The 12,362-nt window shown below is 37.3% G+C and overlaps 1 protein-coding gene and 1 long non-coding RNA gene across 6 annotated transcripts in view; one reads left to right on the forward strand and one right to left on the reverse strand.

Annotated features, from left to right (window-relative positions):
- poln (DNA polymerase nu) overlaps nucleotides 1–12,362 on the forward strand; it is a 79,104-nt gene that overhangs the window by 44,605 nt on the left and 22,137 nt on the right. For all 5 annotated transcript variants that reach the window (XR_002875244.1, XR_002875243.1, XM_023965835.1 and 2 more), the window contains one exon: nucleotides 2,757–2,834. Coding sequence is in view for 3 of the 5 variants with exons in the window: in XM_023965835.1 (XP_023821603.1) it covers nucleotides 2,757–2,834 (78 nt within the window). In the remaining 2 variants the exon portion in view is untranslated. The remainder of the gene's footprint in view (nucleotides 1–2,756; nucleotides 2,835–12,362) is intronic.
- LOC111949225 lies at nucleotides 448–2,041 on the reverse strand. The gene is made up of 3 exons (XR_002875245.1): nucleotides 1,777–2,041; nucleotides 994–1,096; nucleotides 448–637 (listed from the first exon to the last, which is right to left on the reverse strand). It is a non-coding gene; the product is annotated as an uncharacterized LOC111949225 (long non-coding RNA).

Below are 12,362 nucleotides of genomic sequence, written 5' to 3' on the forward strand. Positions count from 1 at the left end.
AACTTTACACACAACACATTAACTTTACACACAACACATTAACTTTACACACAACACATTAACTCGCAACACAACACATTAACTCGCAACACAACACATTAACTTTACACACAACACATTAACTCGCAACACAACACATTAACTCGCAACACAACACATTAACTCGCAACACAACACATTAACTCGCAACACAACACATTAACTCGCAACACAACACATTAACTCGCAACACAACACATTAACTCGCAACACAACACATTAACTCGCAACACAACACATTAACTCACAACACAACACATTAACTCACAACACAACACATTAACTCACAACACAACACATTAACTCACAACACAACACATTAACTCACAACGGAAGTAAAGCTGCAGGGGAAGTGCTTTTATTCTGAAATTTCCACCGGAAGTTAAGCTGAAAAGGAAGTGCTTTTATTCTGAAATTTCCACCGGAAGTTAAGCTAAAATGGATGTGGTTTTATTCTGACACTGTCTTCTTTTTACTGTGCTGAGGCTAGTTGAAATGTTGTGTTTGGTTGCTAGTAAATCCACTATTATATCAGAGGTATGACCATCTGTGAAATATTTGTAGATGAGTTCATCCATGGTAGTTTCTTCAGGACCTGCTGGATTAAAAAATAAAAGTTGTTAGAAAAAACTACATACATTATCTACACATATGGTTATTTAAGCAATGACTAATGAAGTACAAAACTGAAAATTTCACAATTATTTTGATTAATATGTTTTAGGATACCCCTCACTTGTTCTTAACCATAAAAATGTTACACTATATTTTGAGGATGCCTCCATTTAAATATATATGTATGTATATATGTATATATGTGTGTGAAGTTTTATTGTTCAGGATTGTATTATGTTAAAAAGTAAATGTTTTGGTTGTCCTAATACTTTTTATTAAAGAAAAATTTAGAACACAACACAAAAAAATACAATACTTTATATAATTACTTAAGTATACCTTCGGATTGAAGACTTCTTAAACACTGGATATTTCTGCCACAAGAGCCGCAGTAGGAGAGGACCCTCTCAAGGTTTATCCCACAATATGGACAAAACATTATCTGATAAAAACAGAAACGGAGCAGAATAGGTGATTATATTTTGGTTGCAATTTTTGGATTTCACTAAGGAAACTTGAGAACACGCGCGCACGCACGCACCCCCCCCCCACACACACACACCCACCCACCCACCCACCCACACACACACACACGCACACTTGACCGCATCATTGACGGCAACCACGGCTATGTTGTTGGCACGTTTCCTTCTCCCAAGAATAAAGCACTGGTCGCATCGATAGATTAAGAAATGTATGAGCAAAAAGGACCTTAATAATATTCATAACAATAATCAAACCACATTTAGAAGACTATCTCGCTCTTTTTGCCGTAGCTTTCTTTGTTTACATTCATGATGGAACTGAATTTCTTAGAGGTCGTTTACGGTATTTTAGAAAGTTCAGCGCGTATCAAAATGATTTATTTAGACCGAAAGTGTGCCGTGTGTACACGTTTGTTATCTGATAAGGTTATTTTTCCCTTTGATCTGATCAAAGATATGCACATGTAACTGCGTAGAGTCTCAGGCTGCGGCAGCCATCGCGGGGTCCACGGTGATAAGACTACAAACCTCGAATGTGCAAAATCTCTTTAAGAACAACTCACAGTTAAAAACATTTCTAATAGCCCATATCAGTAGTTAATACATTATCGTAATAATAAATGATTGTTTTACTTACTTCTGAAGAGTTTAACAATCCTCACCGCTGCTAGCTTCTCTCTTGGATGAAACGTGCTCCCTCCGAGGCTGACTGTGAAGTTACTTTCTGCTAGGCAGTTAGCTGCTAGGGCCGGTGGAAATTTCCGAATAAAAGCACTTCCATTGCAGCTTTACTTCCGGTGAAAGTGTCAGAATAAAACCACATCCATTTTAGCTTAACTTCCGGTGGAAATTTCAGAATAAAAGCACTTCCTTTTCAGCTTAACTTCCGGTGGAAATTTCAGAATAAAAGCACTTCCCCTGCAGCTTTACTTCCGTTGTGAGTTAATGTGTTGTGTTGTGAGTTAATGTGTTGTGTTGTGAGTTAATGTGTTGTGTTGTGAGTTAATGTGTTGTGTTGTGAGTTAATGTGTTGTGTTGCGAGTTAATGTGTTGTGTTGCGAGTTAATGTGTTGTGTTGCGAGTTAATGTGTTGTGTTGCGAGTTAATGTGTTGTGTTGCGAGTTAATGTGTTGTGTGTAAAGTTAATGTGTTGTGTGTAAATTTAATGTGTTGTGTGTAAAGTTAATGTGTTGTGTGTAAAGTTAATGTGTTGTGTGTAAAGTTAATGTGTTGTGTGTAAAGTTAATGTGTTGTGTTGTGACCCTTCTGGGCCACCGTACAGAAGTCTTTTTACCTTCTAATATAAACTTTTGGTGAAAAAATCATTTTTTAATGTTTAATAACTTGACTTGTAGTTTTTAAACTTGTAGTTTAAAGAACGCCACAATCATTTCAAACTGAATATATTCAATGTTGATTTTTTTAACTTGTTAAAATGTTTAATTTATTAAAAAATGTACACTTCTGTTTTAGGAAAATGAGCATTAGCTAATTTTTATATAAAGCTTTTTTAAAATATAACCTTGAAAAAGGTTGTGCACATATTTAAATAAGCTTTTATTTTACCATAACTTGAGATGGAATAAGTTGTTGACCATGCATCTTTGGTCCTAACAGGAGGCGCGGAGGAGGTGGTGACTGTTCATCCCAGGGCCATGTTTGTTCCTCACAAGGGATGGACTTTTCTTGCTGCAGGTAATAAAATATGAGGTCTTAAAGTATATTAGTTTTAGTGTTACTCTTTCTCACACCTCTGCTTTATACAAACCAGTACTACTAAAAAGGAAATGCTTAAAAAAAACTTAAGTGGTTTTTGTTTTAGTGGTTCTTGTATTTTTATTTGGTTGACTTTGCCGAATTGACTGGAATACAGACACACTTAAGTTGGTCCAGGGAAGTCGCATTTATTAATGTTTACAGTTGATTTAGTCAATATAGGTGGGTTTATTTATTCAGAATTCAGTCAAATATCATTTTTTAAGAAAATTGTTGTACTTATCTATACGTGTAACTACTTATGGGTTTTGACATGTTGAAAAAAATTCAACAAAATTATATTTAGCTGCATTGAAACACTTTAAAAATCACCATGTCATTTGGTTGAAACTAGAGCAACTTATGCTGCAGGAGAGCTTTTTTTACCAAAGAAAATACAGTTTGAGCTGTAAAAATACTTTATGTAACATTTATATTGATTTTTTAACAAGGATAATAAAGTCTTCATAAAAACAATAGTTAAACCAGTCAATGTAATTACAAGTCTGTTAACGCATTTAATGTGTTTGATCACACAACAGGAAAAATTCAGTCTAATTCATTGTTAAAATTTGTTTTTCTCTTCATAGCAAGCTCAGTTTCATGTCTCTAAGCTTTGGATGTCAATATTAAATATTATATAATATTATATATAATATTCTAGACTTCAGGCAGACTGTATGTGTATATTGGGTAAGGCTAGGTATCACTGCCAATATACTGAATCAATTCTGTTTCAATTTACATTTTTATAATTCAATTTGATTTGTGATTTTGTTCTGTATCATTTTATTATTTCACATTTACATTAAAAATCGATTTTATTTTGTGACAATATCTTTTTTTCATGGAGCTACAGATTTAAACTGAACAAAAAATAAACTTTAATTGCAACAGATTATTTTTGTATGACAATCAAATCCATCTATCAGTCAATCAAGCAAGCAAGCAATCTTAAAGAAAATGTTCCATCTTACATCCGTCATCAGTGCAAACTTTGTATTCAACAATTCCATGCCAAGTCCAGCCTTTTCTCTAAAAAAAAAGCTTGTATTTTGTAATGACAGAAAAGCTCCGGATAAATGTTGCCTCAGCTGATATCAGATGGTGCTTTCATCAGCACTGCCTTTCTGTGCTGAACAGCCAAAGGGAGCAAGGGTGGGACACTGTTCGTCTGGTAGGGCTTTGTGGGAAATGGAGTGTCTGCAGGCTGTGACACAGTTGCAAGCTTATATAAGTAGACAGATAAGCTAGGGTTTGCAACAATGCCACAGCAGGATAAGGGCGAGGAATCTGCATGCAAGCTGGGCCAGTAAAGCACTCACACCATCAGGCACACGCATACTTACACAATTTACCCACAAGTGCTCACACACTCACTAAATGAGACTAGGTTGTCATGGAAACAACCCCTGCTGTAGACCCCTTACAGAGTTATTTCTGTGTCCTCATATGTCCTTCCATAATTGTAATTAACCACTGTGAAAGTTTGCATGTGTGATTGAGAGTGATGCTAATGCTTCATGCAAATGTTTGAGTTGTCTATAAGAGATAGTCGAGGAAGACTTTCTGGGATTTTGCTGTTTAACTTAGACCTTAGCTTCAATGAGATTAGTCAATTAGTGAAACAAAATTGACATTGAGCACTGTAAAAACCCACTTTTTCAAAGATAAGACACATGATTGTATTAATTTTGAACAGATGTTTCACAGAGCAGGATATGTAGGTTTAGTGTGCCTTTCCTTGTCAGTTTAGTTTTTGCATTATCTGTAGATGTGACAAAGAGGAATTCAGTTCAAAGGAAAGAAGAACTATGAAAAGTGAGATTAAATACCAAATATATCCTCTTATACTTTCCAAACAAGACAGCTTTAGATGAGTCAAGGGATGAGTAGGAACATTTTTGAACTAATTAGCATAAACAAAGAAAAAAATATTATGTAGCAATAGTTGGTTTTTAATTCTAACATTTAATAGTGTAATCTACTTGAAAATCATATTCCTCTTCACATAATTTAACCAAGGTAAAGGGCGATGTGAGGTAAAGTTGAAGGTAAATTAAAATTCTAACAGCAGTTACATAATAAACTCAGCTGTTGTTACAGTTTTAGTAATAATAAAGGACACTGCATTTTCTGAAGTTTGTTTTTATGTAGCAGATATAAGTCAAAAAGCACTTCAGATCAAAATGAAGAATCTGTTCACCTGAGAGGGAAAATTAGAAACTGAGGATAAATAATGACCAGTACATGGTAAATGGCATTTACTTCTATAGCGCTTTACTAGCTTCTCAGAAGGCCCAAAGTACTTTTTAGACACAGCTCCATTCATCTTTGCACACACACATTCACACACAAGCTGATGCCGATAAAGACTGGCGCCAACCTATATCCACCAGGACTAATGTAGGGTTCACTGTCTTGCCCAAAGACACTTCAACCATCTACACATGGGTGAGCAATGTGGGAACAAAACCTGTGATCTTCTGATTAGAGGTTGACCGCTCTACCTCTGTACCACAGCTGCTTATGGCAGGCCTTATTAACATCAAATGGATATCCTTGATATCAGGCTGTTTTAAGCCAAACTAGAAATGCCAAAAGTACAACTAATTATCTAGTGACAGCCAAAAATGTGAACAAGTTAACTAGTAATGATTAAAAATGTGCACTAGTTTACTAGTGGCCACTATTTATGCTTACTTGTTAACTAGTGACAATCTAAAAAGGCCACTAGTAAACTAGTAATATGCAAATTTTTACAGAAGTTCACTAGTAAGGCTCCTGTAAAGCTAATTAATAAACTAGTGTGACCAAAATCTCATACTAGTTTGCTAGTGACATGCAAAATTTTAACTAGTGAGAGTAAAATGGCACTAGTTAACTGGTAAGCACATTATTTTCTTACTAGTTCACTAGTGCGTCCTTATAAAAGTCACTAAGAAACTGGTGAAGAACTAATTGTCAGCTAGTTACAGTGCCTTGTGAAAGTATTCAGCCCACTTGAACTTTTCAACCTTTTGCCACAATTCAGGCTTCGAACATAAAGATATACTGTAAATTTTTGTGAAGAATCAACAACAAGTGGGACACAATCATGGAGTGGAACGAAATTTATTGAGCATTTCAAGGCAAGTAAGTAAAGCTTTATTTATATAGCACTTTTCTCAGAGAGCGACTCACAAAGTGCTTAACAGTGTTAAAAACATATAAAATCAGTGGTGAGACCCAAATAAACACACACAGGCAAATAAGTAAACAACCAAACACACAGAAGTGAACACAAGTAAAAGTCAGCTAAAAGCTCTCCTAAAAAAAAGGTCTTAACTTGAGCTTTAAATCACTCGACTGAGTCGATCTGGCGCAGAGACAGGGGGAGGTCATTCCATAGTCGAGGAGCGACTGCCTGAAAGGCGAGGTCTCCCCTAGTTTTAAAACGAGTTTTTGGAACACAAAAGATTTTTATCAGTGGACCTCAAGGAACGTGCAGGAGTGTAGGGAGTTAAAAGGTCAGAAAAATAGTCCGGGGTTTGTACGTGCAAGGCTCTAAAAACTAAAATTAAAATCTTAAAATCTATTCTAAATTAAACAGGATTCAGGACAGGACAACACCTGGATGAACGAGAACCTTCATTGACAGTTTGAGTGTTTTGCATCCTCCTGTGTTGGCTATGTTTTGCCACAAAGAACCACAAAGTACAGAATATGAAAAATGATCTTTATAACTTTAAGCAGGCCACAAACATATAACAGCTCTTCGTGATGTGTTGAAGAGTTATTGTACCGATCCATCTAGTGATTTTAGGTATTACAACTACGAATACCTCAGTAAAGTTCTGGAAATCTCCGGTGTCTCACATCTTTTGCTAAAAGATGCAAAGGCGTCTGTTTTTATATCATGTAAACTATTCATTCCTGCATTTTTATTAAGAACCACTGTTTACATCTCATGAATATTTGTAAGTCATGGACTTCATCATGCTCCTTGTTCCTTTTGACGTCATTCATAGAAAGTGGTTTACTTCTGGCTAGGGTTGTGCCGATGGACGATATCATCGTCCATCGTGATGGGTGACTGACATCCCGATGGAGAGACCACCATCGTGATGCCACGCCCCCGCCACGTTGCGCGTCGACACCATAAGCCGCGGTTACATGTACAAAATATCTTGATGGGATCAACGGTCGGATTAGAATCCAACCGTGTAGATGGGCCCAGAAAAATGTTTTCAGAATATAAAAACGTTCACTAAGGTCACACTTTCCGTCGGAATAAATCATTCGCACATGCGCAGTAGGGTTTGAAAAACGGAAGGATATAAACTCCGCCGAGCGGCTTTTTTTTTTTTCAAACTTTATTGAATGTAACTATTCAATACAAAACATTGTTAAACAGCGTCGAGCGGCTATATACATTGACATGTCATCTCGGTAAAATACGAGATGATCTTCTAAATGTGCCTTTAATAATGTTACGGTTATTATGAAACACCTGTTCGCTCATCATTTGAATTTTAATCCGTGTGGTCAGTGCTTTTTCTGAACGAAGCCAGAATTAGCAGTTTGCTAACACGGGCTAACAACATTAGCTTTGGGTGGTGCTGCTTGCTGGCTGCACGTAAACATGTAAGAATAACATCAGCCTTTATTTAGTCGGGACACGACTGGAAACACAAATCCGCGTGATTGTTTGAATGTTTAAAGGACTGAGCGACATTTCTGCTTTGAAGCTCAAACCGCTGTGTGTGCTGACGATCCGAGCTGTGCTCAGACACACACTTTAGACCCGGTTCTGAGTTCGGTTGCATGTACCCCTAGAGCTGCGGGACGGATCGCAGTCTTAAATCTCCCACACATACCGCTCATGTACCCCCCCCTTCCCATCAAACACAAAGCTGTAAATCCGCACTCCCCCGGAAGTGCGGGAGCGGACTACTTCTTTTCTATTTTGTTTGTTACTTTTTTTGTTAAAGTCACTTCCGTCAGTTTATACTGGATCATCGCGGATTAGTCATTAGTTGGGAAATAAAATGAAAAAAGCAAAAAAACGAATAGCAGTTATATAAGAACGAAAAATGTACAAATACCCCCCCCCCCCGACGATGTCATCGTCCATCCCGATGGTTGACAGCAAACATCGTCAATGGCCAATTTAAGGGACATCGCCCAACCCTACTTTCTGGCTGCATGTTTTTGTGATATGGGCGCTGCCATGTTGGAGCCAGTAATTAATCATTGTTTTCAATTTATACATATAAAAGACTTTATTTTTCAGCGGATCAATTTTTCTTAGAAACCCATACATCTTCCGCTCACAAGAGCCATTTGTCTAGTCAGATTGCATGATGCTGCTAAGCACTGAATCTTTTCTATCAGCTTCATTCTGTGTTGTATTGCATGGCATCAACATTTCTTCATAGATTATGGTGTTAAAGATCCAATCTGATCATCTTTTAAACTATTTCAAAATCGTTTCCAGGGGTCTTTTAATTATGATTATGTCATTTTTGATCCCAAATCAAAAAACTGTTGTTTTCTAGTATGGAGCTCTTGCACAGCAGGAGTAGTTAATTTAAAATTTGCCTCTGAGTTGTGGCGGGGACTGTTGGTGCAGAGCAAGCCTGCCCCACTTCCCGTCCTCGTTGCAAACCTCTTTGTTTACATGGATCTAGTTGTCTACAGGTGCATCAAAATGGAGAGAAGCAGGAAGCTTGTGGCCCAAAAACACCCTTTTTCAATTTGCAGTTTTTAGTCTGCTCCTGATTCACAACAATTTGAATAAAGAAATACTCAGAAATGCAAATTTTGGCTTCATTTCTTTAAATAATAAATTTTCATTTTATTTAGATACCTCCTTCGTCATGAGAAACATTCCACAACAGTGGGTTTATTCTAATTCTAAACCTGGCTTTACACCATATGTTTTGAAGCTAGCTCATAAGCTAGCCTGCTCATTCCTAGTCTTCGAGTCGAGAACTTACAGTCGCGTCCACTCTGACTGTTTTCTAGATCTTCAAGCCCTGCTAGTTGCTGATTAGTTCAATGTGATGTCTCCACATTCTGATTGAATGAACACACCTGATCCGGGTAATCAGCAGCAAGCAGTGCAGGGAGAGCTTAAGAAACAGGCAGGGGGGTAGATTTCGAGGACTAGGAATGAGCAGGCTTTGTTCTAAGCAAACTTTAAGCGAAATAATATTTCTGTTTTCCTGCAGTCTTTTTTTGCTGTACACCAAGATACACCTCACATCTCTCCTTTTTTTAAATTAGAGCTGCAAAGTATAATTTTACCACAACCACATTTGATACTTTTTAACAACAAAAACTAATTTGTTTAGCATATTCAACAATCTAAAATGTTATTGTCATTCCATATTATTTATATTTTTGGTATTTATAAGATCAAATTAAAGGATCCGTGTGCTGATATGTTTATTGTTGATCTCTTATTTTTGCATTGATCAGTTAACTATTTCCGCACCCATGATCATTTTACATTCCATAAAAGTGGGCCTTGTTAAAACATTTAATACAAAAATATCATCAAAAAAGCACATCTACAGTGTGTATTTAACATGTCTGTGTAGTATATTTATATTTCTCTCTTAATAATTGTTTGCCTATTTTATTTTAAAATCTGCCCCAACGTACTTCCTATCCTCTTTAGCTTTTACATGCATATCTTGATCAGCAATATCTTCCTGCTGCTGCCAGCTTTACTTGGAGGACGTGTGATGCAGCTCATAAAATATTTATGCGACAATATCTTTAGAAACTCCCTCGCTCATCTCAGCAAAGCTTAAACCATCTGTATCTTTGCCTCCATCTTTCACCTCACCACCGCTTAAATTTCGTCTCTTTTTGTTTAACACACAGATTAGTTTAATATTTTAAATGCTGTTCCTCTGAGATTATTATCCTGCAGGTTTTTTATGGAATTTTACACAAACGCCTAATTCAGCTTATCTGCAAACTCTTGAGGGACCTGATAATGGGAACCATTTGAACAAAGTGGGATAGAGCAGAGAAATATGGAAAACAGCAGGACAGGTGCTTGTGTACAATTTGAGAGTTCAGATCTTCCAATGTCAAAAGAGATTTGTAAACCTGTCAGTAAATGTAGTCTGTGGGTAGAATTTTTGTCTGGATGAATCTGTGTTGACTGACATGTTGGTCTGTTTCCATGTGTAAAAACAGAGTATCAGGATCTGTCATTTTCTCATGATGGACGTATATAAAGAAAATTCTGTGCCCCTCATCAGCATGTGATCCTGTCACATTTCTGTTTGGGTTATTTACATTCTTTAGTTGTCTGTTTTGCTTTCATCTGGGGCGTGGACAGTGACAAAGTAGTCTCAGCTGCATTTATACTCAACACTTCTGAACTTAATGAACTTGATTGTATTTCCTCCATGTATTTTTGATCGTTATTTGTTGGTGCTTTGTGACTTCAGGTTATTTCTTCCAGAACATTTTTACCAGTGTTATCTACCGTAATTTCTGGACTAAGAGTGCACCTCGTTATAAGCCGCACCCATTACATTTTAAAGGAAACAATAATAATTAATTAATTATAATTTAAATTCTTCTCCACATTTTGACCCATCCCCTGGGGGGAGCGGTGAGCTGCAGACTAGCCGCGCTTGGGTGGGGGGTGGGGGTGGGGGGCCACAGCTGGCTGGGGAGAGCGAGGATGGATCCCCCAACCCGTCGCTTGTTGGATGACCTGCTCTACCGCCTGAGCTAAAACTTTTTGTACATACCGTACATAAGCTGCACCTGTCTAAATGCCGCATGTGCCCACATTGAAATGTGTTGTAGAATGAGGATGTACTGAAACCACGCGTCGCATGTGTGAGAAAGAGGGGAGAGCTCGTGCAGCGCAGGAGGGAGCCTCTCACTCACTGCTCAGCTCCTTCCTCCTACACACAAAGCGTGCTGACACACATACAAATACTCATTCTACAATACCTATATTGTTAGTTCATTAGTCAGTAGCTAGTAGTCAATTGTTACTGTTACTTGTTAATAAAGAATAGTGCGTTGTAATTATTACTTGTACTGGTATTCATTTGCAATGCGGCCACCGGGGGATTTTGTGTTGGGGGGGGGCGGGGTAAACCGCGACACCGCAACTCTTGCTGCTTCATCACGTCATATGCATTTCTTCTTGCATTTTCCTTGATGAGGTTCTGTTTGTGCTATTCATTGACAAACCAGGAACTTACATTAAACTTGCGTCTTCCTCGACACATAGACTGTATTCCAGCTGTCTCACTATTACCCTTTCTGCTCGAGCGGCCCTAGTGGCCATTAGAAAAAATGCATTAAAAAAAAAAGCATAAATTAGCCGCATCATTGAATAAGCCGCAGGGTTGAAAGCATGTGACAAAAGTAGCGGTTTATAATCCTGAAATTACGGTAACCCATTAAACATTAGAAATCTGATGTACTTAGCACCGGCTGAAATGCTATTGGCAAAGTGGGCCAAAGTTCGGCAGAACCTCCCAGCTATAGATTCTAGTTTAGCGACCTGATAGATCAGAGTGATGTTTACAACGCTCTAAAAAAAGGCCAACATCATGGCAATGACCGTTAATAGTTAACTTAAGCAAAATTGAAAATAAACAGCACTTTATTTCCCCAATCATACTTTTAAAACCTTATTAAGACTCATTCATTCCTTTTTTTTTCTTATACTGAAATATATTTTGTGGTGGAAATCAGACAATGTTGATTGTACTCTTTCTATATTTTAAGTTACCAAAATAAAAGCACTAAAAATTTGCCTGAGTAAAAGCAACTTTAATATGAGATACAGTTGCATTTCTTAATATTGAGATCATTAAATAAACTGAATATGACAATTTTATTACAATGGAAGACGTATTGAAATTTAGGTAAAGTCATATTTAAAAAAGAAAATATGAAAATGTGTTCCGGTACAATATCGTGGTACGTATCGTATCGTCAGACTCTTGCCAATACACACCCCTAATTGTAACATGATGTGTTTTGAATGAGTTTAAAAACTGCGCCATGGGGGATGTGTTGGAGTGTGGTCACTGTGTAATCTTTCTTATTAACACAGATCTGATTTTTAAATCCTCTGGTGTGTTTGATTATCTTTGACCTCCCCCTATATACTGGCAAATGTCTGTCTCAATTGGGCGGCAATCTTCTCCCATCCAGGTGCACTGTTGGTGACCCTAAGGATGTCTAGAAGGAATCTAAATTTGACTTCACAACAACCATCTAAACATCAGTTAGCATTTACACAGAGCTCCTGTGGACACTAGACGTTCAGTAAGAGTCAGGTAAAAGGAGAAAACACTCTGGGGTGGGGACTGACATGTGGAATCCAACACGACCTAAAAAATAAGTTTTTGGTTTCCTAGATCAGTTCCATTGACTAACATTTCTGTTGTATTCATAACTTCATAAACAGTATATCTGAAAAACTAAAAC

Source organism: Oryzias latipes, chromosome 18 (assembly GCF_002234675.1).
Source record: "Oryzias latipes chromosome 18, ASM223467v1".
NCBI classification, from domain to species: Eukaryota; Metazoa; Chordata; class Actinopteri; order Beloniformes; family Adrianichthyidae; genus Oryzias; species Oryzias latipes.